The following is a 27,316-nucleotide window of genomic DNA, read 5'->3' on the forward strand; positions in this document are numbered from 1 at the left end:
GAGATTGGATTGAAGGCCTCCTGAGGTCCAGGCCATGACCCTGGGCTTTGTTGCCCACTTGCAGCTTTGGTTTTTCCATGTGAAGGTTTTTCCGAGCTCACTCTTTCCTATTTTTTCATTCCTGAAATCTAACCTGACAATTCCTTGAAGTGCTGCTCCCACTGGCAGGGGGAGGGAAGGGTAACACCTGGAGCCCCCGGGGCTTTGCTCTGCTGGAGGAGCAGCCCCATCCCACCCCTGGCCAAGGCAGGTTACTCATGGCCTTGTGTACTCTCATTTTGGGTATCTCCAAGGATGGAGACTCTAATCTCACTGGGCAACATGCTCCTGTGGTCAACCACCCTCCCAGTAAAAAAGTTTTTTATGTTTAAGTGGAATTTCTCTTCTTTTTTTCTTTCAACTGGTGCTTCCCATCCTGTCTCTGGGCTGAGGAGACACCAGCTTTGTCTCTCTGCACCCACAGAGTGGATCCCCTTGAGCCTTTTCTCCTCCAGGCTGAGCAGTCCCAGCTCTCAGCCTCTCCTCACCTGTGGGATCTCCAGGCCCTCAGGCATCCCACAGGCAACTCTGCCTCTGGGTGATCAGGTGGGTGGGCAGAACCTGTTGGGCTGTTGTGTGGCTGCAGTTCGTGGTGCTGGGGACCCAGGGTGATCAGCCTCCACCTCAGCTCCAGCAGCTGCTGACTTCTGGGGTTTGGGGATGGGGAGAGGAGGGAAAAAAAAACACAACCCTCCAATGACTCCACCTGCCCTGGGCCAACCCCTCCCCTGGGCACACTCTGGCAGTGACAGCATTGATTTCAAAAGCTTATTTAAAAAACTAAAGGTTTTTGCAAACAGGTTCACCTGAAGGCTTGAGAGGAATGCACATAAAACAGAGTTTAAATAGATCTTATTTTTATTTCTTTTGTGTGTTTTTTTGTGGTTTGTTTTTTTTGTGTGTTTTTTTTTTCTTTACATTAGTGTGGTGTGGTTTTTTTCAGTCAAAAGACAGCATTACAACCCAACAACCAAACACACACACACACCACATAACATATCCCAGGCAGTCGTGTCCTTCAGTCTGTTGCCACAGCAGATGTTCGAGCCACGTCCCAGGAGAAGCAGCCGCCCTGCCCTGCTCCCCCTGCTCACACCCCCTGAGCACGTAACACACAGAAAGGACAGATGTTGTTAGCTTGGAGGTTCAGATGAGGTTTCAGTCCTAGAGAAAAGGTGATGTAGAAAAATGTGGGGCTTGTTTCCCCCCCCCTTCTCAAGATCTCGGTGGTGCAGTTTCCCCATTGTCACCTGGAGCTGCTGTGTGGGCACCTCTGCACCCAGCTGGGCACACCAGGGGCTGCTGGGACAAGAAGCTGCTCCAGGACATTTTAGGGAAGGCTTAAGGCAACTTTTCCAATCCAGTAGCTCTTCCTTTTCCTTGAAGGGAACACTGGCTATGGATCTGCTGCCCATCCTGGCAAAGCTCTGCTGCTGCTGCTCAGTCCCTTCGCACAAACCAGTGAGGAACTGGGGGGCTAGGCTGAGCTTTTCAAAGAAGTTCAGCATCTAAAATGCTAAATAATTTTTAGCTAAAATAATTTAAAAAAAAAAAAAAAGCTAAATGCTTTTCAGTTGTCTACTTTGAAAACAACACAGAAACACAGGAACACCAAAAAGTGACTCCCCAGTCATCTCTTGCATAGGACTTTTAGACATAGATCACTGATTGATTCAAGTTCTGCAGTTGTGTTGAAAGAAAAGGTGACAAACCATGACAAAGGGTGAAAGGCACATGTAGGGTCAGTCCAGCGTGGAGGTGGATGATGCACCTGGTGTCTGGCCAGCACAACACCTGGGATGATACAACTAGAGTATTGCAGTGCTCAGTGCCTCCCTACAGACACAATTATTACACAAGAGAAAACATCACTATTTTACTGCAGCCCCTCTGCTCTTCCCTTAGCCCCAGATTGCCCCAAACGTGTCGATCCAAAGCTGAGGGCAGGATCTCAGTGAGACTTGGGCTTCCAGCTGCCCTGGATACACAAGATGAATGTGAAGCAGAGGAGAAACTCAGGGCTCCCCTGGGCAGCTCCTTTTCAAGGAACATTTCAATTTACTGTGCTGATGTCCCCTCTCTATTTGTGGGTGTGTTGATGCTCTGGAGCAGGTGGCATCATCCCTCTAGCAGAGCTTTGCTCTTGCTCAGGGTGTGGGGCTGGGAAATCAACCCCCCCACAGCCAGGGTCAGCTCCTGGTGAGTGCCAGGGGAGACACCTGGGTCACCTCTCTGTACAAAAAAAAAAAAAAAAAAAAAAGGTCTTTTTTGAAATTCAAAAAAGGACCACAAGTAAGACCATCTTTGTTATTACATGGAGATGCTCATCTTGGTCATCCTCAACCTTCTAAGTGAAGAGACACGGGTTTGGTGAACCATAGAATGGTTTGGGTTGGAAGGGACCTTAAAGATCATCTAGTTCCAACCCCCTGCATGGGCAGGGACACCTCCCACCAGCCCAGGTTGCTCAAGGCTACATCCAACCTGGCTTTGAAGACCTCCAGGGAGGGGTTTATGACATGAATCTCTGTGAAGCAGCAAAAGGAAAGGCTGATGAATGGCATGAAAGGGGAGGCTGTGGAGAGACCCTCTGCACAAGCTGTGCCTGGCACCCTGGAGTCAAGAAGGAGTCTCCTGAAGGTCTGAGGACACCTCTCACCAAAAGAGGGACTTGCCACCCATGTGTAGCCTCTCCCACCACTTCATGTTAATGGAGTGAGGACTGAGCCCTTGAGGATGCAGGGAAATCATTAATTGCTTTGATATTATATTGGGCACATCTGAGAGAAATGGGTAGAGATGGAAAGCTCTACCTTGAAGAAGACAAGCCCCAAGATTATCAACCCCATGCAAGGCTCTTTAATGTCCCTGGCTGGTCTGATGGTGATTGAGAGGATGGATGGTCCTCTCTGGGGCGGAGAGGCCATGAGTGTGGTGGGTGTCTGTCCTCAGGCTCTGGTCCCTGCGAGCAGCTGTGCTGAGAAGGTCACCAGCCACAGTCCTGTGCTGGAGAAGGACATGGAGGAATCTCTGAGGCCTGGGGGGACATGCTGGGCTGCCGGGGTGTCCCTCCTGCTGCCAGCAGCTCTTTCTGAGTGTGGACAGCAAAGGAGGTGCAGCAAACTGGAGGCACCACTGGGCCTCCTGTGGACAGGGTGGCTGTTGATAGTCCCCTGTGGCTGGAGAGTCACCCTGGCACCAGCTGGACACAAGTGGCCTCTTGTTTTAAACCCAGACACTGGGGGAAGACTCGGGGGCTGCCACCACCCCAGCCCCAGCACAAGGGGACAGGGCTCAGTGCTGCCTTCTGCCAAGCACCAACAGGCAGATGTTGAGAACCATTTTTCTTGAGGTGTCCCTTCGCTTTTTACTGCCCATTTTCTAATTCTGACATGATTTAATCCCTGGGGACTCGCTTCTTTTTCAAGAAATTCACCTGAAATTTAATTTCCACTTTATGAAGGGCACTGGAACTGATATTTATCCTTCCTAGAAGCAACTGCAAAGCTGTGCCATTCAAGTCTAGAACCTCTCTGGAGTATTTTTCATATTTTTTGTTTGGTTGGTTGGTCTTTTGTTTTTTTTCTAACTGGTATGACAAGACATCTACAAGGTTGGGGTTTTTTTAACTCCCCAGTGGGACTGGATGAAGAGGAAGAGGTGTCAGTAAGAAGTATATGTAAAAAGATCTAGTGCTGAGAATCATGCCTAAAGGAGGAGTGAGGCTTGCGTGGCCTTGGTCTTTGGAATGACCATGTGTTCACGTTATCCATCATGAGAAAGAAAAGCTGACTCCCACGGAAAGAATCGTTTTCCTTCCAGATGGAGTCTCTACAGCCGAGATTTTTTGAAAGCACATTTGTGGGTGCAGGTTTCTGAGCCTCAGGTGACAAGGGCTTTAGCCCTGGCAGCAGTGCAGCTGTGCCTCCAGCCCTGCAGTGCAGCCAGAGCCAAACTGAGGTGAAAAGACGTTGCTGTGGCTGCTGGGGAGGTGTCCCTGCGTGTGCTGTGGCCGTGCCATGGCCACCAGATGGCCCTGACATGGGGCAGCAAGCAGGGCCAGGTGGGGAGCTGCTCCTGGAGGTGGGTTGCACAGCTCATCCATGGTATGGAGCCAGGCTGCCCCGTACCCAAAGAAGGTAACTGAGATGCAAAGCTCTCGTGCCTTGCTTAGAGATCCCCTACACCATGGAGACTTTGAGCAGTGGGAAGGGTCTTTCCTGCCTTGTCCATCCAGCATCTGCAGCCCCCAGCCTGCCCATTCCTGCCTGCTCCTCGCTGTGATCCCAGCACGGGGCTGAGGAGCTGCTGTGGGACCAGAGCCCCCGGCAGCCAGGGCTGTGGCCCTGCCACCCTGCCCAGCCCAGCTGGCTTTTGCTGAACAAAGACCTGCCCATTTCTCTCCCCTGGGGAAGTCTTACTCTCTTTTTTGGTTTTTTTCAGGCTTTCATTGCAAGAAATACAAACATTTCCTCCCACAAATCTGTCACCTGCTCCACCCCATCACTCCAGCAGCTTCCCCACCCCAGCTACCTTCTGACCCCAGGGATGTGGTGGGAGCCAGGCTGGCCATGGCTGGCACAGGAAGCTCTGCTTCCCTTCCCCAACCTGCAGGGCCTCATTGCTTCAAATCTCTACCTGGTTGCTCACAAACCAGGCCAAAGAGGGACCAGCCACATCCCACCAGCTGTAAGGTGAACCTTGGGGGTACGGGCAGACAAGCAGGGGCTGCTGCTCAGGGATGGTCTCACTCCAAGTGGCCACAGCTCCTTTTCCAGGCAGGTGTTGTGGTGGAGCATGGAGACCTGCAGCTCTCCCAAGGTCCCACAGCCTGCACAGCCCCTCACCACGTCCCTGCAGTATCTTCCAGCACTGTGCTGCCCACAGCCTCACAGACAGGAACAAAACCCACAGATGAGCAGAGAAGCCCAGAAAAAAGCCCCACATTTTTAAAGACCCCAACATATTTTTTTGTCCCTGGGTCCAGGCTGTAGTTCCCCCCTACACAAGGAAGGAAAAGCAAGCAACCCAGCCACCCAAGCAGGACACAGCCCTAGGGCCTCCTGCCAGCAGCATGTTGGCTTCACCTTCCTGCTGGGAACATCACACAGCTTGTCACACACTGGAACTACTCGGTGCAAAAAAAAAAAACAAAACCCAACAAGCCCCTAAAAAACTAAAACCCCACACCCTAAACAACCTACCAAGCACCCACGCTGTGTTGTGAAATATCTACACATGCACAGGTGTGCATACATGGAAAAAGTTCTCAGTTTTTAAGCACCTTTCTTTTTTAAGATTCAATGAGGATGGAAACCTCCGTGTGAAGGTTTTCTTGCTCTGGCAACACTGGGCAGGAGATTTGGTATCAGGCCAGGTCTTGTGCTCCCTGTTGGGCAGGAGAGGAGCATTGCAGGGCTTCTGCAAAGGACAGTTTGCACAGCACGAAAAGGGTTGGTCACACTGGTGGGTCAACAGTCACTTTGCATGGGGGTTAACAGGTGATTATTAGATGTTAATACACAAGCAAGTGTGCAACCAACAGAAGGGGGGGGTGGTCACAAGAGCCCATATATGCTGTGGCAAGTATACTCTGTTGACCTGCAGGATGGTAGGACTCTGGATTAACCTCTTCATGAAAAAGTTATTAATAATTTATTAATCCTTTATAAACATACTCTTGATATAAAGTGTGATAATAGTTCTGCTTCATGTCCTGTGCTGGCTGGGCACAGCGTGATGCAAGGTGTCTCAGACTGGCACAGAAAGGAGAAAACAGGTTGCATTTGCTTCCAAAAAATGGGATGGAATCAGCCATTTGAAATGGGTGCTGGGTGCCTGCCATGGACACTGAGCCCCCTGGGAGCACAGCCAAGGGCTTCTGGCTCCTGAGGGATGAGCAGGACACAGAGGAGGATTTTGGAGAGGGTTTGCTCCTCCTGGGGTATGGTTTGTGAGCAGGCAGGTGGGCACAGGAAGGCTGGCAGGCAAGACGTGGCAGGATGCAGCCCAGGGACGCTGCTCCCAGCCCATCTTGCCCAGGGGCTGTGCAGGGGGCGACTGCCACACCAACCTCTGCGTTAGCAGCTCTCCAGAGGGCCTGGCAGCAGCTCGGATGCGCAGCAGGAGAATTTGCAGTGGAGAGTGGGCTGGGAGGCAGGACACTGCTCAGCTTGTCCACGTCTTGATACGTTATTTGGGCTAGGCAGGAAATGCTTTTCCAACACTGTTGCCCGGTGGCTGCAGAGACCAACATCTCCAACCCGGGAGGAGCAGCCCGGGAGGGCAGCAGCTCAGCAGCCACCGGGCACCCGGGAGCTCCGGCCTGGCCCTGCCTGAGCCAGCCCCCCTAGGACTGCACCTCGAAGGGAAAAGGCATTTCACGTGGAGCCAAGGGATGTAAACGTTCCCCTCGAGTCACGGAGTCATCAGTCTCTTTGCTGAGAAGACACCAGGAGTGAAACAAGACAAGCTCCAACCTGGTCTTCGGTTGGACAGCGGGACCCGGTGTCTTGCTGGGCTCCCCAGGCTGCTGAAAAACCACCTGGCGTGACACGTCAGCTCCTGTGCCACCAGAAAGGCTGCAAAAGGCAGCAGGACAAAGCAGCGTGGCAGGGCAGGACACGAGCCGCCAGAGGGGCAGGAGCCGTCACCTCACTGGTGTGTTGAGGGCACCAGGTCTCGGGAGGACTCAAAACAAGAAGCTGTCCTGGAAGAACCGAAAGGGAAAGGCTGAAAAGAGGTATCTGGAATTGGTTTCTCGTTCTCTCTGTGCTTTTGGGAACGCTGTGTCAGTGGAGTGAAGGGTAAATGCTGCAGCCCGGGCTCCGAGCAGAGCTGGGGCTGGTGCTGGTCGGAGGGTTCCTTTTGTTTTTAATCAATCAATCAATACCAGCTGCAGTTGGGTTTGCCACCATTCCTTCAAGCTAGGTCCCGAGCTGATACTAAGGGATGTAACATGATGAATGGAAGAAACTCTTGTGAAATGAGCAGGTTTCTTGGGGGGTGTGAGGATATCCCGTCTCAACCCAGGCGGTGGGCTGGCCACCAGCAGGAGGATGGCCAGACCATCTCTGGGGCACAGGAGCTGGGGGCAGGGATCAGCACGTTTCTGCTGGATTTTGAGCTACTTCGGCTGGTGCTGGAGTCAGTGAAAAGTCTGGAGTGTGTCCTTCGGGAGGCAGAACGATTCCACCATGGGGAGGGGAGGGATTGGCATGAAAAAGAGCTTTGCTCATGATGGAATTTGGCCCTGCAGGGGAAAGGATGCAGGTTCTAACGGGGGAAGAAGGCATTCCTGTTACAGCTCCACTGCAGCAACCCTGGGCCTGCCCCATCCTGTCCCTTCACCGCTGCTCCCAGGTCCATCTTGGCATTTTCTTCAGCCTCTTCCCTCTGGCCTCCTCTTCAACCATCTCTTCACCACCAGGTTCGACATGCTGTTGCCACCTCGGGGAAGCTGCACAGGTCCCTGCTCTGCTCCCCTCCCAGGGCTGACACCAGGCAGCTGATGCTCTGTGGCTTCAGCGGTGCCTCTTCCCAGCACAAGGGCACACAGAGACACAGACACTCCCGTGTACAGGCAGGTGGGGCTTGGGCAGACGCGTGGCTCCAGGAGGAGGGGGCTGGCTCAGTGGTGGTGATGCTACCGCTGGCTGCAGGCCGGACATCCCCCAGGGCTCTGGCCAGGCTGGGATGGTGCTTTGTTTCCTGAGATTTGCTTTTAAGGTTGTCTTTAAAAAAAGTGCCACGAGGCACCACAAGCCACGGGGCTGACCGAGGGTTCCACCAGCTCCTCCCCACAACAAGCCCTTCTGGGACCGCCAGTGGGGGTTTTTTGTCTTATTGTGGTAAAAATGTAGTTAAGAAATCAAGGATGGAGGGGAGGTATTTGCTGGTTTGGGGGGAGGAAGCATTAATTAGTGTCACGGATGAGATTTTTCTTAAAACTCCCCAAGCTTCCTGCTGTGTTGCTCTTTCTGCTTCCCCTTGGTGTCTCTGTGAGGTCCCAGTCTGGCTGCACGTGGAGTCATGAGGGTGTGAAGAAAGGCACTGATGTCACAGGCTCGGCAGGACAAACAGGCTCGTCCATGGGTTTTGGAAACGGGGGATTTCCGCAGGAATACCGAGTTCCCGCGTCAAGGCTGCCGGGGCGGGGAGCGGCCCCCCCGGGCTGGCAGGGGCTGCTGGCGCGGCCGGCGCCGGGGGCGAAGGGAGCGAGGAGGATGGGGAGGAAGGGGGAGACGGAGCAGGGGGCTGGGCGGGCGGCTGCGGGGTGACCCCGCGGGCCGGTGTGCGTGGGGCGGCCCGGCGGGGTCAGTAGTTGCCGCGGCGCTGGCAGGGCTGGTGCAGGACGGTGCCGGCGCGGCCCGGCGGGCGCTGCAGGGCCCGGTTCTGCCGCTGCAGGGCCCGGTTCTGCCGCTGCAGCGCCTTCTGGCTGAGCCGCGGCCGCTCCGCCCGCTGCCGCGCCCGCTGCGCCCGCCGCGCCTGCCCCGCCTGCTCCAGGACGGCGGCCTTGAGCGCCAGGGCGCGGCCGTGGTGCGGGACGCGCCGCTCCGGCCGCGGCTCCGGCACCTCCCTGCGGAGAGACGGGCTGTCAGTGACCAGCAGGGGCCCGCGGGCTCCATCCCCGCTCCCCGCCCGTGCTGTGCCCCCCGCACAGTCCCACCCCCTCCCGCCCCCGCAGCGGGGAGGCTGCAGCACGAAGGGCCAGCTGGCTGCGGGACAGCCTGCCACCAGCACGTCTCTGCACCAGCACGTCTCTGCCACCAGCACGTCTCTGCACCAGACACCTCGACACTGGGACAAGTCTGCGCGGGGACAGCCCTCCATGGGGACAACTCTCTGTGGATCAACAGATGCACAGCTCTGGGTTATCTGCTAATCTGTGGAGAGCTGTCCGCATGGAGGGCTGTCCTCATGGAGGGCTGTCCTGGTGTAGAGATGATGTCCCAGTGTAGAGATGTCCTGGTGTAGAGATGTCCCGGTGTAGAGATGTCCCAGTGTAGGGTGTCCCAGCAGCAAGCTGTCCATGGTGAAATGTCCCATGGTGACTTGTCCTAGACCCGCCCTGGCACCGGTGGCTTTAAGACACCCAGGATGAATCCAGGCACCACCAGGAAAGGGGCCATCCCCACAGCCCCCCACAGTGGAGGGAAGCCAGGCCCTGCCCCATTTCCACCTCACTTGGGATCCATTTGATTTCCCAGCCCATTTCTAGCTCCCTTGGCCTCCAGTATTGAGGTTCTTCTGAATTACTTGAGATCAAACTGTGGCCCTCAAGGAGACTTTGCAAAGAGAGAAGTCCTGGAGGAACTGTGTCCCCTAGCCCAGGGTGGGGGTTCACCCAAAGTTCTTGTATAAATAGCCACATTGTGGCAGGGGGGAGGCAATTCCTCCTGTCCTGCCCCAGTGAGGGGATCTATGGGGAGATGCCAGATGGCTGGGACAGGGGTAGGTGGGGACCCGTGGCCCGGTGGGACCCAGGGCTTGGCCAGCAGCTGCAGGGCTGAGCAGGCACAAGGTCAGGGCTTTCTTGGTGCTGTGGGGCAGTGGAGGGCCCCAGAGGAGTGTGGCTTCAGCCCACAGGTCCTGGGGGAAGAGAGGGCAGTGGGGTCATTTGGGGGATTTCTGTTCAACATCCACCCCACCTGCTAAGCTGGACCTGGGGGCGGGGAGGTCTGCATCCATGGCTGGTGGCATCCCATTCCCTCATGGCACTGGGAAACCCCTGTGCAGGGCCAGTATGCAGCCAGGACAGGAGGTTCAGGGGGCTGCAGCATCCTCCTGCCTGGGGGATCCTGGGGGGGACCACCTTGGCCAAAGGCCACCTTGTCCTGCTGGGTTTGCTTTGCTGGGGCCGTACCAGTGCAAAACCCCGTCTGGAAGCACAGCCTGGCAAACCCCTCTGGATGGGCAGGGGGTGACAGGTGGCATCAGCACGGGTGGCCACACCAGAGCCAGGGGAGGGGGATGCAGCCCAGCTCAGGGTCCTACTCCCACAGTCACCACACCACGGTACAGAGATGTCCTTAGCAGAGCATGTTGGGACAGAGGCTGCCACCCTTGCATGGCACCCGCTGGGACACATTGCCAGGTGCACAGAGTGCTCCCTGAGGTGGGATGTGTGGGACGTGGGGACACTGAGGTTCCCCCCACAGCCCCACTTCATCCGTGGGCAGTGTGGGCAAAACACTCCCAGGCGTAGGTGGTGAGTTGCCCCCAGCCAGCACCCCAAGCCAGACTCACCCGGCAGCATCATCCTCGGGACCCTCCCCGTCCACCTCGAGGGAGCTGGTGATGTAGACAGACATGCTGGGGTGCTCGATCAGCAGGTCCTCCATGGGGCTGCTGCCCATGCCGCCGGGGCCCGGCTCCTCTGCAGTAAAACAGGGGGGAGGGGTGACAAACCAACTCTCGTCCATCAAGCAGGGACCAGCCAGGGAAGGGGAGGGCAGTGCTGGGGGGCCGGGGGGGGGCCGGGCGGGATCGCACCGAGCGCCCGGTCCCACCGGCAGCCGCTCGCCGGGCTGGGCTGGGGCGGGCTCGGCTGCCTGGGGGTGCGGGGGGTGCGGAGCCATGCGGGGCGCAGCGGGGACACACACATACCATGTACAGTGGGGAGGGGAGGGGGGAGAGAAAGGGGCATCGTTAGTGCGAGAGACACCCCAGAACCATCACCGGAGACGGGCACGGCCCCGACGGGACCCGGCGGGCAGCAGCCCCCCCAGCCCCCCCCAGCCCCGGCCTTGCTAAGCCGGCAAGTGTTGGAAATGGCTCTGGTGAAGCAGATGAACCAAAAACCAGCAGGGTTTACTGCAGCAATTTTTGGTTTTGCTGTCTCAAAACAAGGAAGAAAACCGGGCAGCAAGAAACGGTGCTTTGGGCTGTTCTCCCAGCACTGGAGCCGAGCTGGGCTGCTCCAGGGGAACACCAGAACCTCCAAACACCACCCGGCACTTTGCAAACATTAAACCAAGTGCACACACACTGGGAAAAAGAACAGTTCACACCTTTTTTTTTTTCTTTTCTTTTCTTTTCTGGAAGAAACCAGGGGAATCAATTCTTCAGCAAAGGTTCTGGCTGTGCCTTCAGTTTCTCTCCCCTAGAGGCCGAGCTTTGGATGGCGGGTCCAGGAGCTGCCCCCCGATTCCCCCCCAACAAACTGGCCTTTCTCACCCTCCCCTGGGCTGGTGCTTTTCTGGCAATTACTGGTTGTGTTATAGGAAAGAAGCCTGAGCCTATTGTTGGGCTCATCAAGATACCAGGATCTGCTCCCAAGTGGGGGGTGCAGCGCAGCATCTTAAGGACACAAATGAGAGCCTGGCCCAGGCTGCCCAGGGAAGCTGTGGCTGCCCCATCCCTGGCAGTGTTGAAGGGCAGGTTGGATGGGGCTTGGAGCAGCCTGGGCTGGTGGGAGGTGTCCCTGCCCATGCAGGATGATCTTGAAGGTTCCTTCCAACTCAACCCATTATATGATTCTATGATCATTCTATGATTGTCTGTGACCCTGCAGCTGGGTGAGGCTGCAGGAGAAAACAGAAGTGGAGAAAAGCAGTGCATGAAGCACAGGGCCAGCATTCACTCCCCAGCATGTCCCCTGCTCCTCCTGCAGATGATGCCCCAGCCCAGAGCTTAGGGCAGGCCACAATTAGCCTTGCAAACAGGAGACCATCTTTCTTCAGGTCAGTAGATACCAAGCTATTAATAGCTGTTGACATGCCAGGCTGGAGATCATTTGTCAGCCTGAAGACAGCCATTGAGCCTGGCTGGAGCATTCCCAGTCCAGCAGCACTCCTGCAACAGAGGACCCAGAAGGGCTGAACCCTGCCCCCTGCACCCATGGTTACCTGTCTCTGTCGTTTGCCAAGGTAGTTTTTAATGTCACAAGGAACACTTTGGAGTCCCCAAAGCCCCAGGTGACTTGCAGCCATATCACTAAGCTTGCTCCCTTCCCAGGTGCTGAGCAAAGGGGCAAGAAGGAGCATCTGAAACACTCCTGGGAGATGTGGTTTAATTCGATGCATTTTGCAACACCTGGGTCACAGACCTGGCTGAGAGGAAACAAACTGGGTGGCTCATTAGGCTGCCCCATTGCTGGGAAGTGAGATGCTTGCCAGCCACTGCGGCTCGAAGGTGCAGGGTGGGGGCTGGAGCCAGAAGATTTAAAGTGCTTTGCATAACTCCAGCCCCAGAAATAGGGCTGAAATTAATCAGTCTCTCCCTGGCTGGGGAATGGAAGGGGGCAGGCAGCAGTGGGGCCAGTGGGGATTAGCAGAGGGGTGGCAGGTCCCAGGCAGACATGCTGCTGGAAGCCAGATCTGCACCCACAGCCTGTCTGCTTGACTGGATAAAACAAATGGGAGTGTTTTGTGCCGAAGTCACGGCTGGGTCCCCGTGGAGCAGCTGCAGTCTGAGACCCAGGGGATCAGGGCACTGCCCAGAGTTCCTCTGTCTGGGGAAACTCCTGGCATGCTTTGGGCCGCGCTGCAGCCACTGCCAGCTGGCTCCAACATGTGGCAGCTGTGTGTCCTTTGCTCCAGGGACCATCTTGCAACCAGCCCCCTCCCACGTCACTGTTGTCACCCCCCGTCAGCCACCAGAGAGCCCAGAGAACGGGGAATCCTCCACAGCTGCCCATGCCCGTGACACCCATCTGCCTCCACAGTGCTCCCACTATGTCCCTGTCCCCCATCCCAGGTTTGTCCATGCTCCTGTCCCCTCTCTAGCTCACTGCATGGAGGAAAAATCCTAATCAATGACTCGCATCGCAAAACTGAGCTCTGCTCAGTGCAGGGAGGACAAGCAGGAAGCATCTGCTTGGAGAACAGAAGCCTGCAAGAGGGAGAATGAAATCCTCCTCCTAAACCTGCAGGATAAGTTTGTGGTCCCCTGGGCTGGGGCACCATGGCTAACCAGAGGCTGCAAAAGCAAATCACGGGCACCAAGGAGCTCCTGCACAGGCAGGCTTGTTTGTCTAAGTCTGCTGCTCTGTTTGCAAGCAAAAGGTCATAAAATTACCATTGCAATTGGTTGAGTCATCAGCCCTACAACAGCAACGGCCAAGATCTTAATGGAGCTGGAGAAGCTCTTGGCACACAAGGAATTTGACCCTCCTTGGTTGGTGTTAAACAGGGCTCCGGGTGGTTGTCACCATCCCTGGAGATGGGGAACCCCTGAGGGCTCTCTGGGTATGGGGCCCTTGCACCAAACATCCTTTGTCTGAGTGCTGCTGGCATGGGCACTGGGAGTGGTTTGGAAAGGTCAGTTCCCTGGAGCTGCGATTTGCTCCCTTGATGGACTTGAATGACCCAAATATGGCCAGATTGCTGGTGGCACGTCCCCAGCTGGGACAGGCAGACAGGCACCATCACTGCCTGCCCTCACCTGAGGAGAACCCTGGGGACTGGGGTTTCCCCAGGGGAACAGGCTCCTGGTTCCCTTTTGGCAGGGCCACTGCAGGGAGCAGCTGAGCCCATCTCCTTGGGGCAAAGTGCTGCTCCCAGGGCCATGGCACTGCTGGTGGGCTGGTGCTACCCACAGAGCCCCCAGCAGGCAGGATGGTTCTGAAACCCCAGCTGGGTGACCTCCTGAGCTGATGCCAGGGTTCCATTCCAGCATAGAGGCACCTGGAGCCTCCTGGGCAGCAGCAGCCCTGGCCAGGGACATAGCTGCTGCTCCCATGCTGGTGGGAAGTTGAGAACCACCACTGGGACAGGAAAGGGAAAAGGGAGGAGCAGGGTAGGGCTGCTGCAGTGACCAGAGGGCTGGGCACTGCAGGCAGAGCAGAGGGATGGAGGGCAGAGCTGATGACATACAGTGGAAGCTTATCTGCTGTCATCTCAAGGGGTCTCCCTGCTCCAGAGAGACAAAGTGCAGCAGAGGCTGGTGGGAAACCCTTCTGCTTTTCTCACCTGCAAGATCAATTACAAGCCAGCCATCCTCCTCCTCCTCCTCCTCAACAAAGGGTTTGGGCTCCTCTAAGCCCTCCTGAGTGTTACTGTCACTGAAGAAGAGGCTGGTGAGACGCTGAAACATGGTGGGGAGCAGTCCAGTGGGATGGACGGTGACTTGGATCAACTGCTGAGCACCGGCTTCCAGGAGCAGAGACGGGAGCGACGGGCAGGGAGGGGAAACAACACTGGAGGTCTTGGCAGGGCAGAGATGCTTCTGCTAGTGAAATCGTAGCTGAGTTCAATGGTGTGTAGTGCAATTCTGAGGTTCTTGGCTTCAGTGCAAAGGCCTGTAAAAGGGAAAGGAAAAGGAATGAAGTGCTGGGACTGGCTGGCAGGGGGGCCCTCCTGCATCCCTGCTGCTCAGACAGGCTGGAGGGGGTGGTGGAGAGGTGGCTGCAGCTCTGATCTGTGCCACGGGTTGTTGCAGCTGCTGGCATCTCCAAGGGCATCATGCATCATGTCTGAAAGTAGCAGTGAAGGGCTGGGTGCCCACAGCCTGCAGCCCCCACATGCACCAAGCCCTGGGTCACGTCCCCTTCCTCACAAGAAGTGTGCCCTGGGGGAACCATTCATCAGAGCTGGCAGGGAACAGAATCATTAGAATCCCAGACTGGTTTGGGTTGGAAGGGACCTTAAAGATCATGCAGTACCACCCCCCTGCATGGGCAGGGACATGTCCCACCAGCCCAGGTTACTCCAAGCCCCATCCAACCTGCCCTTCAACACTGCCAGGGATGGGGCAGCCACAGCTTCCCTGGGCAGCCTGGGCCAGGGTCTCACCACCCTCACACTCAATAATTTCTTCCTAATGTCTCATCTCAATCTCCTCTCTTTCAGCTTAAAACCATCCTCCCCAGCTTTCTTGTAGACCCCCTTCAGGTACAGAGTCAAACACTGTACAAAAATCAGTTTGGGACCTGCATCCCTGGTGCTGAACAGGCCTCGAGCACAGCTGGTGGCACTAAGCTTTGCTGGAAGGGCAAAGGGTGCGATGATGGCATGAGCCATCCCCAAAGCCCACCACCAACCCACTGATGGCCACGCCAGCGTGGCAACCCTCCCCTCCTCCAACTGGCTTCCAAGAAGCTCTCCTTAGTGTTCTGCTCAAGCCCTGCCTGCTGGAGGTTGGTTTAACTATGAAAGTCATGACTGTGATCGTTGCCGTGCGTGTGCCTGCAGGGGTGCTCTGCTGATGCAGCTTCACTTCATTGCTACCCCCCCCAGCTCCTGAAGATGACACTGTCAGTTGTGTCACCATTACAAGGAACTTACAAGGAGCCATGGGACAAAACACTTGGCTCTGGGCTGTTTCTCAGCCCTGCGTGCAGAGGTGTCAGTGTGCAGGGAGCAGCAAGTGAGCTGCCACCCCCCCTGGCAGTGGGACTGGGCAAGGACAGTGTTATCCCAGCCCTAGGAGACTCTCTGCTCTATCTTTAAAGAAGTGATTGTCCCTGTGCTGGGCACTGGTGAGGCCACACCTTGACTCCTGGGATCAGTTCTGGGCCCTTCAAAACAAGAAGGACATTGAGGGACTGAGGTGTGTCCAGAGTTGGGCAATGGAGCTGGGGAAGGGGCTGGAGAACAAGTTTGCCAAGGAGTGGCTGAGGCAGCTGAGGGTGTTCAGCCTGGAGAAAAAGGAGGCTGAGGGGAGATCTTCTTGCTCTCTACAGCTCCCTGAAAGGAGGTTGGAGCAAGGAGGGGGTGGTTCTTAGGAACAATTTATTTGCTGACAGGGTGGACAGGCATTGAAACAGGCTCCCCAGGGCAGTGGTGGAATCACCATCCCTGGAGGTGTTAAAAAAAATGCGTAGACATAGCACTTCAGGACATGGTTTAGTTGGCATGGTGGTGTTGGGTTGATGGTTTGACTTGAGAATCTTACATGTCTTTTCCAACCTTAATGAGTCAATGATTCTGCAGCTTGGGGGTGGGGGTTGGACTCACTGATTTTATTAACAACTGCAAAGTTCCCAGAGAGGTGCAGACAGGCACAGCCACGAGGTGCAAAGTGACATTTGTGCCTAGAAAATGCTTTTTGTCCCAGAGACACTGAAGAGCATTAAAAAGCCATCAAGAGCTAATGCAGGAAGAGGGAACAGCCGTGGGTGCGTGGAGAGGGCAAAGCCCCAGTTCACAGCTCTGCCAACCAAGCTGGCACAGAGTGGACCTGGACCCGGACCCTGGTGAAGCCCCATCTGCTCTGGGCAACGTGGAAAGGGAGGGGTGCAGGGAGGCACGATGTGTCTGAGCCTTGATCCAGACACCTGCTTGTTCTCCAGCAGTGCCTGATAGCTCAGCACCCCCCATGAAGGGGTCTCTCCAGCCCTGCTCTTGCAGAGCTGGCTGGGGCGCTCACTGCAGTTCTGGGCTCAGGCACCCTGCTGTTCATCCCTGGTGGACTTGCTGTGCTGTTTGCCTTCTCTTGGGTGCCTCAGGAGGTACAATAGCTGCTCCGCAGGCAGAAAATTCAAGGGGAGCCTTTCCAAGTGGTGGGGATCCCCTGGGCTTTGGGGGTCATCCTGTATCTCTGCTGCCCTGGGATGCAGGAGGGAGTGCTGGGGCATGGAGCAGCCCCCAGCATGCAGCTCTCCCTCCCTGGCACAGCCAGCATAGCAGCAGGACACTGCCTGTCCCCTTCAGCAGCTCTGAAGCCCCGGAGATGACTTTAGCTGCCCCAGAGGTGCAGGGCAGATGGCTGGTCCCCCCGCTGTGACTCACCCTTCCCCCTCGCACCCAGAGCCACCCCCTGAATGAGCTGGGTCACAGCTGGGACAGACTTGGCTGAGACTCAAGGAGCCCCTCGCCATGAATTGGAGATTGGTGAGAATTGCCCACTCTGTGCCCTAGGAGGGCTCCTGGCTTCCCTGGAAGCACCCAGCAGAGGGTTTGGGGGTGCTAAGACCTGACAGAGTTGTTTCTTCCAAGTACAGTGAGAGCTGCTGGATCAGCTGGGGCAGCTCCCACTGCCTGTAGCCTCTGTTACCCTCCAGACCACTCAGAATTAAATTATCCAGACACTCCCTTTTCCTGGAGCACTAAAACATAATCATCTAAGTCAGGGAAACAACATGAAGTGGGGCTGATAACCGGGCTGGGCAGTGCATGGAAACTGGCCCCTAAAGGCTCTCTGGAGTGCTCCATGCTGAGCAGAGAGGGCTCCCAGGCCAGCCCTGAGGGCTGCAGCACACAGCCCTGCCTGGCATCTGAAATCTCACAGCTGCCTGGAGCACTTGCCCATCTATTAAATACCTTTCAATGTTATTATGTCTTGAAGAAATGTATTAACAATTCCGTAGCAGCAGAAACTCTGTTGCTCCCAGGCACCTGCTGGTGATGTCTGAGGGCTTCCCACTGTTTCTGATTCCCAGGCAGGAGGGAGGGGGGCAGGAAGCAGCCTGTGGTAGGCAGGGGGGGCTTCAGACCCCTGAGGCCACCATAACCCTGGCCCCGTGCAAGGCCAGGAGCAGGTTCATGTTCTTTCTGAGCAGAGCCAGCTCTGCCTGCAGCATTCCCAGGCTGAGAGAAGTGCTGAGCCAAGGCTGACACCACCGTCCCCCTGCAGCTTCCCAGGGTGACACGTGAGGGCTGAAGGGGGCTGGGAAAAGCACCTTGCTGTGCCCTGAGCCCACCTCACCAGGGAGGACCCAGGGAATGCTCTTGGCCTGCCATGGCCACTGGTCTACCTTCAAATGTCAGTCTGCTTTTGCCCTTTAGACGTGTGGCCCACAAGAGCAGATAACTTTATCCAATAACCTTCCCTTCCTGAAGACACAAGACCTAGCAGATGGATGGTTAGTTTCATTTGTCCCCTCTCTCACATTTAGCTTCATTTTCCTCATCTCTGTAACGAACCACACTCCCACCATGCAGAGCCAAGGCTGTGACAAGGGGCTGTCAGGGACTGTCCTGCTCCAGGGCAAATCCAGGGTGCAGCAGGAGGGCAGGGGCAAGGGGGGGGGTTGGCTGGTGGGGCAGCTGCCATAGCTCCAGGAGCAGCAGGAAATCTCCCCCAAGAGCACAGGCTGAGATGGATCATATTAATGGATTGTTCCCCAAGGAATTTAAATAAGAGCTGTCCTGCTCTCCATGCCAGGGGAGCATGGGGTGGCCCACGCCATACTGGGCTGTGCTACATGGGCAGAATCAGCCCCTTGGGGAACAAGCTCCCCCTGTGGGGGGCACCACAACCCCAAACAGGACCCCAGGAACATTGGTTTTGCTGCAACACCTGCAGGGACATGGGCAGTGCTGGGCCTGGGCCACCCTGGCCACCTGTCCAGAGCAGAGGGACAGAGGGACAGATGGCACAGTCAGACAGGCCTCCTGCAAAGAGGACAAAAGCTTCCCAAGAGGGGGATCAGCCTGGCCATGCTTGGGGAGCTTCTGGGCAGATCCCACACAAAGCCTTCAGGATCAAACCTGCAGGTGGAGGCAGGAGCCAGACCCTGGCAGGCAAGGACCAGAACGAGCTTTAATCCTCAGCCTCACTTTATCCAGTCTGCTCCAAAATCCTCAGCAACAGTGGTTTAAAGAGGCAGGATCAAGCTCTTTATCTCTGAGCTGCACCCTCAGCAGGTCTGTGAAGGACACCAGAGGGATGGGATGCCACCACAGGGACCCTGGCAGGCTGGAGGACTGCACCCATGTGAACCTCATAAAGTTCAACCAGGCCAAGTACAAGGTCCTGCCCCTGGGTCAGAGTAATCCCAGCACCAGCACAGACTGGGGGCACAGCTGCCCAGAGCAGCTGTGGCTGCCCCATCCCTGGAAGTGTTCAAGGGCAGGTTGGATGGGGCTTGGAGCAGCCTGGCAGGAGGTGTCCCTGCCTGTGGAAGGGGTGGCACTGGATGATCTTTAAGGTCCCTTCCAACCCAAACCAGTCTGTGAGTCCAGGGAATCTATCATCTCCCATCCATCTGAGAAGGGAGCAGCTCCTGGCCAATGTAATCAGTGTATCATCCTTGAGCCCCTCCAGGCCCTCCCTTGCCAGCCACCAAGAACATCAGCTCCTCAGTGTTCCCATCATGGAGGGTTGGGTGACTCTCTTGGTCCTTCATGAGGCAAAAAGTTCCTTGGCCAGCTGTTACCAACAGCACCCAGAGGGTGAGATGGCCACAGGCCACCTCAGTCCCTGCCGTTTCCTCCAAGCCCTTCTCTGGCTGGACAGCCCACAGCCATCTGCAGACCAAGCTCCAAAGTTTCTCCAGGTTTTTGGAAAGCCTCCACTTTCCCTGCAGCAAACACTTGTCCCATTTACACCAGCAGGGGAACCGGGGCCAGCAGCCTCACTAGAACTGTGGCGCCAGAGGGACCTGAGCGTGTCCCTGCCAGGGGATTTAAATCACTGCTGTCCAAGCAGCACCTTGTCACCGGGCAAGGACAGTGCCTACTGAAGAAGTCTGGACCAGAAGGTGGCTTCTCTGCCCCTCCAGTGGCCAGAGCTTCGTCCAGCCCACACATCCCACGTCCATGGAGGAGGTTTGGCCAGCACTGGGGCATGAGGGGGCTGCCCATGCCTTGGGGCTGAGCTGCTCTGGGATTCACACACCCACCTACCCTGCGGAGACTGTCCCCTGTCCCCTGCCAGAGCTGAGGTCACCACCACAGAACAGCTGGCACCCTTCCCAGGCTTCCACAAATGCCCTTACTGGGCACGTCAACCCCATCCCAAGCCACTGCCAGCACCAGGGGACAGCCCACAGGTGACACTCACTTGGGGACAGATGAGTGACGTTTGCCTGAATCCTTCCAAAAAGCCCAACAGCCGGAAGATATTAAATAATAAAACTTAAAGTAGGAGTAAGGAAACCATAACATGACGAGTTATTTATTCAGAAATCTTGAAGCAATAATTAGTTTTCTGAGTCACCATCACTGCAAATAACCCGGGGAGCTAAGAATAGGCAACTAGATCAGCACCAAAGCTGGATGTGCCAGGAGCTTCGAGCTGCAGCTTGGCTGGGCTGGCAGCTCCCAAAAGTCACAGGCTGCAAGAACAACAGCAGCTCTGCTTGGAAATGGCAACGGGCTCCCTGAAACTTTCCATAAATACTGGGGTGTGGGAGGGCTGCTGCTGACAGGAGGCAGAAGTGGTCCTTCCATGGCAGAGCTAAGAATACCCAGCGCAGTCATCTCAGCAGGTGTTAGAGGTACAAATCAGGTGCCTTCCTCCAACCCACTTGGGAAATGTTATTGTCACCTCATTTTACCTAAATTGGACAAGCATTTCACAGGCTGCTCTCACCATGCTCTGCGTACCAAAATCCTAAACCCAGTGCCAGAACATGATTTGGAGAGGAGGATCCATCAGCTGGGCAGCTCAGGGGGACCCTGCTACCCCCAAATCATAGAATCATAGGCTGGAAGGGACCTTAAAGATCATCAGGTTCCAACCTCCCTGCCATGAGCAGGGACACCTCCCACCAGACCAGGCTGCACAAGCCTCATCCAAACTGACCTTGAACACCTCCAGGGATGGGGCTTCCACAACCTCCATGGGCAACCTGTTCCAGCACCTTATTTACCCTCATGGTGAATAATTTCTTCCAGATGTCCAACCTAAATCTCCCCTCTTTCAGTTTAAAACCATCACCCCTTGTCCTATCACTGCCCTCTCTGGTGAAAAGCCCCTCCTCAGCTTTCCTGGAGCCCCTTCAGGTACTGGAAGGGGCTCTAAGGTCTCCCTGGAGCCTTCTCTTCTCCAGGCTGAACACCCCAACGCTCCCAGCCTGTCTCCAGAGCAGAGCTGCTCCAACTCAAAAATGTACAGTGAAGCATCCCTGTGCTATCCTCTATCCCTCCCCATCGAGGAAGGGAGCAGAGCTGGCAGGGACAGTTTGGCAGGGCTGGATTGATGCATTTGGTCACTCACCAACCGCACAACAGCTCCTGCTCACCCCTTTGCCCCACGAGCAGCTTCGTGTATGGGGTCCCCTGGGGGAGCACTGGCCACACAGGCAGAGCTGGACTCTGGGGCTGCTGCTGGCCTGGACAGACTGACTCCAGCAAACCAGAGGCTGAATCACAGCGAGAGCCTCTTCCGCTGCTGCACAGGGAAGGGCAGGGGGAGAAGGCAGGAAGTAGTTAGAAAAATCCCAAAAAACCCTCTTTACGATGAGACTCGTAATGAGAGACCGAGCCAGCCCTAGGAGCCCTTTCCTTGGCCAGCCCAGGAGCTCAGTGTGAACTGGAGTCCTCACGTGCTCCTCCATGTCCCAGCTGAGGGAAAGGACTTGGGGCTGCAGAAGGGGGAGGGAACAGGGTATTTTTGCTGGAGGTGGTGTCCCCATCTGCACCCGCTCGCTGTGTAACTGCTGCAGGAAAGTCATTGCCCCAAGGACAAACCCGACCTTCTGCTAATTGATGTCATTGCACAGAGCCCTGGAAAGGCTGTCAGCAGCTGGCAGGACCTGAGCCAGCAGGAAAGCTTTAGCTTGGCCATGAGCTGTCCTAGGAAACTGTTTCAAGTTTCCTCTTTGGGATGCACCAGGTTGAAACATCCCCAGGAGTGTGTGCGGGGAGAGCAGCCCCACCGTGGCACCCTCTGTCAGTCCCAGGAGGCTCAACGTTAACACCATGTTGAACCTTGGTCCTGCAGGGGCCCTGAGCTCCAAACCTGCTCCAACCCCCCCGACCTCCCCATCAGCTCCAACCCCAGCCTGCCCGGGGCCACGTGTGGGAGACTTGCCTGCACAGGGTTGCTGTGCAATTAGTACTAAAAAGCTCTTATCTAAGAGTTCACTTCTCAGGTTTTTCCAGTCTGGCGACAAGCAGGTGACATCAGTTCATTCTCCAGGGGGAAAAAACCTCCCATAATGTTTTTCCTTTTGTGTTCAGCCAGATAAGCACCAATTTGATGCAGCGGGTTCCTAATGGTGACAGTGAGCTCCAGCAGAAAGCTTTTGTTGGGGGGTTTTGTTGTTGTTGTTTTGTTTGGGTTTTTTTTTTGGGGGAAGGAAAATATAAAAGGAGATGAAAGATTTGTTTTATAAAAAAAAGTAAAAGCCAACAGCATTTGTTCTTGGCACTCTGCAGCCTGAGCCCAGTGGGAAGGAAGGTACAGCACAGTCCTGTACCAGAGCCCAACACCTGTTTCTGGGATGGTTTCCTACCTCAGCAGAGTTTTGACCAAATTGGAGACAGCTCTTGGCAGCCACCCAGCTCTGCCCTGGCAGTGCTGCTGTCAGGGGGGTGTTGCTGGTCCCAAGAGAAGCACTTTAAGCCTTGGGACCCCAGGGTGCCAGTGCCTTCACTCAGGCTCCCTGAGCAGGGCTGTAGCTCCCCTGCACACCAGATACAGATACATGTATATATGAAAAAAATGTACAAAAGCAATAATGCCCTTTCTATCATGTTTGTCAGCTGATGAGCCCCTCAGATGGAAGCAGTTTTAGGGCCCTCCAGGGTCAGCCAGGCTGCTGAGGTCCTGAGGCAAGAGGCACAAAATCCACCAGGAAGTTGAGCTTCCAGCACATTTCTGAGGTGTCCCAAAGCAGGAGCACTCGGACCAGTAATAACAAAAGCAGCTGCCACACGTGGTACCCGACACCCTGGCGGGCTCAGCATCCCGGGACGCGGTGGTGCCACCCTGCCTGCCTCGCTCTGCCACTGCCCTTCACCCTCCCGGGCACCCCGGGGAACCTCCAGGGACACAGCTCAGCGCACACACGCCCAGATCTCGTTCCAGCCGCGGGGATCGGCGAAGCAGACCCAGAGCTGAAGACGGAGACACTCAAAGGCATCAAGGACTCTCTGGAAAACTCACTCGAGCAGAAAACACGGATGCAGCTACTTCCGTAGGACACACACTCTATAATCTAGATTCACGCTCCCTTTCCAAAAAGCCGCGGTTCTCACCCAAACGGCCTCTGACTAACACCGGGAGCCGCGTCCACCGAGGCAGCGCGTCTGGGGGCTCACGGCAGAGCCCCCCGCGGCGGGACGGGCCGAGCGGCCGCGGGACCCGGAGCGGCTCTGCCCCCCCCCCCCCCTCCGCCCCGACCCCCGTTACCGGAGCCCGGCGGCGGGCGGGGCCGCGGGGTCACGGGAGGACAGCGCGCGGCGGGGGGGGGAGCGGGGGGGCAACCGTGTGACGTAGCAATGTCATATGCAAATGAATGACGTCACCGCGGCGCAGCCAATGGGCGCGGAGACCGAGCCCGGCTCTTAATCCGGTGATGAAGAAACAAACAACGCGCGGGGGGGTCGCCGAGCGCCCCCCCCCCCCCCCCCAAACCCCGGGAGGGCACCGGGAGCCCCCGGCCCCGCCCCGGCCCCCCGGGCCCTCTCCAGACTCACCCTTCCCGGGGCGCGGGAGCGGCGGCGGGCGCTGAGGTAGTGGCGGAGCGGGCGGTGCGGGGCGGTGCGGGAGCGATCCGGAGCGGAGCGGAGCGGAGCGGGGCCGGGCGGTGCGGGGGCGGTGCGGGGCCGCTGCCGGGGCCGGTGCGGGGCCGGTGCGGGGCCGGTGCGGTGCGGGGTTGTGCCGCTGCCCCCGCCGCTCCCCCGCACAAATCGGGACCTTCCGACAGCTGATCGTGACGTCACAAAGCGGCCCGCCCGCCCGTCGCGCCGCGGCCAATGGGAGGCGGAGCTGGGAGGGCGGGGCCGGGGGAAGGGCCACGCCCCCCCGCGCGCGGGGGTCCCGCATGGGGGGGGGGGGGGGGGGGCAGGATCGGGACCCCGGGACCCCCGCCCTGCGCTGCCCCGGACGGGGCGACCCGGGCCCGGGGGGGTCCCGCTCCCAGGAGCCCGGCGCTGCGGGGACGCGGGTGTCGGTTCTGCCCCGAGCCCCGCGCGGACGGGGCGGGCGGCGGGGCCGGGGAGCCCCGGGTGTGCCGGGAGAGGCCGGGGCCGGAGCGCGGGGGCGGTGCGGGGCCCGGGGCCGTGTCGGGGCGGGCGGGACCGGAGGCCTCCGGGCAGTGTCCCGGTGTCCCCAGCGGACCCCCCCGTGCTTCTCTTCCGCTCTCAGAGAAACTCTGGCGGGACACGGGTGAGGGGTGGCGGTACGTGGGGGGGCTGAAAGCCCCGGCCGGGGCACCCCCGGGCTTGCCCTCGCCCCCTGAGCCCGCGGGGGGTTCGGGGGCACGGGCGGTTCCTCGGGCCCAAAACGGGGACACCCCGGTCGTGGCGCAGCCCCCGCCCCGTGCTGGGCAGCACCGGGCACGGGCTGGCCCTGGGACCCGGCCGTGGTTTGTCATCACGCCGAGCTTGTCACACTGCAGGAAATGGTCTGTATGAAGGTGGAACATGTTTTAAAACAGTCATGAATGGAGCAGTTGAAGTGTCTGAGTCACTCGTGGTGCAGTTGGGACTCATCTGGCACCACAGGTGAGAATTCCCCGTTGCAAATTCACATAGAGGCAGAATTTAATTGAGTTTTATTCAAACCACCGTCACAAATTAAATAACATTTACTCTTCTGTAATGGAAGGATCTTACCGAAGGGTGTGAGCCGTTTCTGGAGGAGGGCTGCCCCCTGGCAGGGCTCTTCCCCTCTGCTGGGAGGGGAGCAGCAGCCTGGGGAGCTCGAAACATTTCTAGGCAGAAAATCCACTGGTTTGGGATGCCTCTGGAGGGCATTTCCAGCTGGCAACACCAGTTTCAATTCATGCCACAAAGAGCTGCAGGTGCTCAGCCCCACTGGGCCTCAGTGGGGACAGCCAGAAATTAGCACATAACTCAAGCTGGGCCCCCTTTTCGTCCTTGCCTGAAGACAACAGCTCATGCTGCTGGTGGGGTTTCATTTTGCTGCTTTTATTAGCACTGGTTTGGCACAGAGTGATTACAGCAGGGCTCTCACTGGCTGCAGCAGGAGTGCAGAAATTAACCTTTAGTCCCTCTGCTGCACAGGGGTGGATATAAATAAATGTATGGGAACAAATCTTGCTAGAGTTACACGGATCCCGGGGTAAATTGTCCCATTTGCACTGGCATGTCTCCTAAAGGGCTGATTTAGTGGGGTGACCCTCTGTCCCCATTGGGATGGGGAATGTTTCTGTCCCTGCTGCACACTGCCCTGGGCTGCTACTGTAAGAGGAGAGGCAGTCCCAGCTGGGGCAGTTTTTAGTGATGTCTTGCTGGGGTTAAGCTGCTGCAAACATGACAAAGTGGAGGAGTGAAGCTTTGCACCAGCCCAGAGCAGCTGACAGAGGCTGCTGGGAGCTGCTGGGCCTGCTCTGGGTGCCAGTGGCTGTGGAGGGTGGGTTCCAGTGGTGGGTGACAGCTGGGCCTGTGTGGCAGCAGGAAAGGACTTTAATCTTGCCAGCACAGGCAGCAGTGCTCAGGAAGCTGTGGTGGCCCAGCCCTTGTGGCCTGCAAGCCTGCAGTGACCAAGCTGCCACCCCAAGCTGGGATCCACATCGTTCTGCCTCTGGTTGTGCTGCAGGGCTAGGGGGTGGTGGAGGAACCCTCGGTGGTCCCCAGGAACATCAGTGTCTGTTGGCACTGAGGAAGGGAGAGAAAGGCAGAGTGACTTCTCTGTGGCACCCTGGGCTGGGATGCAGGGACACCCACCCTGGCAAAGGGGCTGACCTGGCTTTGGCTCCTGGGCAGCCCTGGCCGTGGGGCTGCTGAGGAAGGTCACGCTGCAGTGAGTTGACCCACAAGGCCTGAGATGGTTGTGCCTGGAGAGGGCGAGGAGGCAGCTGACTGCACATCACCTGCCCAGGGGTGATGGAGCCTTACCTGTGGCCTCGGTGTGTCACTGCATGAGTCTGCACCTGCAGGAGCCTCGGGCTCTGCTGCCCAGCTGCACAACCAGCAGCACTCCCTGCATGTGGGTGACTGTGGAAAACGGGGTGGTGATCACCCTGGTTTCTGCTTCAGCCAGAAGGTTTTGGGAAGCAGAGCTGGCAGCTCCTGGCAAGCTGCAGAGCTGCTAAGTAAGGCACGTCTCCTTTCAGCCAACAAATGACGTGCAAATCAGTCAGGGCTCTCATTATTTACCTGTTCTTTATGAAAAAAAGAAAAATAAAAAGGATGCTGAGTGGTCCAGCTGCCCAAAACTGCTGAAAAAACAAGACATCATGAAATAACAGTATGACTTCTTACTTTCTTTTTTTTTTCTTCTTTTTTTTCTTCTTTTTTTTTTTTTGCAAAGCCCTCCAGGAACATGTCTCCAGCATTTGGACTGGACTGAGCAAGGATGTCCCAGGGCATCCCTCCAGCCCCAGCTGGCTGCTCTGGTTTCCCTGCAGGTCCTTAGGGTCACCTCACTCCATCCCAAGCATATGCTGGTCCTGACATGCCTGGCATGAGCAGTGTAGGAGCACATGCTGCCCCTGGTCATCTCTCCTGGTGATGCTAGGGCCACACAGGTATCTGCTGAGCACCACGAGAAGCATTTCACAGCTGTTACCTTGTATGTCCTGGGGTTATGGGTCAGGAGAAGGCTGAATGTGCAGCTCCCAGGTACCTGCAGGCCACCATCCATTGGAGCCACATAGCCTGCTGTTGTTTGGTGAGTTGTGTGCTCATCAGTTGGGCTGGGAAGAGCAGTTAATGAAGAAGCACATGTGCAGTGTTCACAGACTGTCCTTCAACAGGCACCCTGTGCAGAACAGAGAACAGGAAAACAAAACGAGCAGAAGCTGCTCTTTCTTCTTTCCCAGGACATCCTGTCCTGGCCACCCCCATTCCACTGCGAGCCCCAACTCCAGGACCTGGGAATGTGCCCAGAAACCTGGACAGCCATCCATCCCCAGGGAAGCAGACTGGAAGGTGCCACCTCTTTGGTGTCCATGTGAGACTTCATACTATGCTTTGGTCCCAGAGGAACTGCCCATCACCTGAGATGGGGATGGTCCATCACATGAAGAGCTGCAGCCCCAGGCCTGGGTTTTGCTGGAGGCTCTGAGCATGACTTTCCAGCAGTGAAGGAGCACGGAGGAGTTTACCTGGAGCACCCTGAGAATGACCACAGCCAGAAGATGACCTCACTTGAAAGAAATCTGGGTGTTATATTTACACTTCTCTGACAAAAGGACCCATTTCCCAAAGATGAGGGTGGTATGAACATTTTGCATTCATTACAAAAAAATTGTCTGACTTCTATATTTAGAATTTGGGTCACCAGCAGCTTTCTGCCAGGAGACACCAAAACATCTTTGGAAAACAGGGTTGCAAGCTGGCTTTCAGCCAGGCAGTGATGTCCTGCTGGGAAGGCTGCCCAGGGAGGCAAATACTTTGGGGGAGTCATCAGGGGAGAGGCTGGCTGCCTTCCCCAGCTGCACCCAGCCCGGGTGGGGTGTCCCTCCCAGCTGAGGACGCTGTGAGAGCCCATGGCCGTGACCCACCACATGTGACCTGGGAGCTCCCTGACTCAC

At 56.8% G+C, this 27,316-nt stretch overlaps 1 protein-coding gene and 1 long non-coding RNA gene across 2 annotated transcripts; one reads left to right on the top strand and one right to left on the bottom strand.

Moving 5' to 3' along the window:
- Nucleotides 1–879: 879 nt before the first annotated feature.
- On the bottom strand, nt 880–23,522 carry TP53INP2 (tumor protein p53 inducible nuclear protein 2). Its single transcript, XM_051632831.1, is given in 5 exon segments — nt 880–8,617; nt 10,288–10,509; nt 10,511–10,592; nt 13,953–14,281; nt 23,292–23,522. Coding segments are annotated over 4 exon segments (690 nt in total). The 5' UTR covers nt 14,077–14,281; nt 23,292–23,522; the 3' UTR covers nt 880–8,355.
- Nucleotides 23,523–24,197: 675 nt separating this feature from the next.
- On the top strand, nt 24,198–27,053 carry LOC127390827 (uncharacterized). The gene is made up of 2 exons (XR_007890965.1): nt 24,198–24,320; nt 26,092–27,053. It is a non-coding gene; the product is annotated as an uncharacterized LOC127390827 (long non-coding RNA).
- The last annotated feature ends 263 nt before the right edge of the window (nt 27,054–27,316 follow it).

This window comes from Apus apus, chromosome 15 (assembly GCF_020740795.1).
Source record: "Apus apus isolate bApuApu2 chromosome 15, bApuApu2.pri.cur, whole genome shotgun sequence".
Lineage (NCBI taxonomy): Eukaryota > Metazoa > Chordata > Aves > Apodiformes > Apodidae > Apus > Apus apus.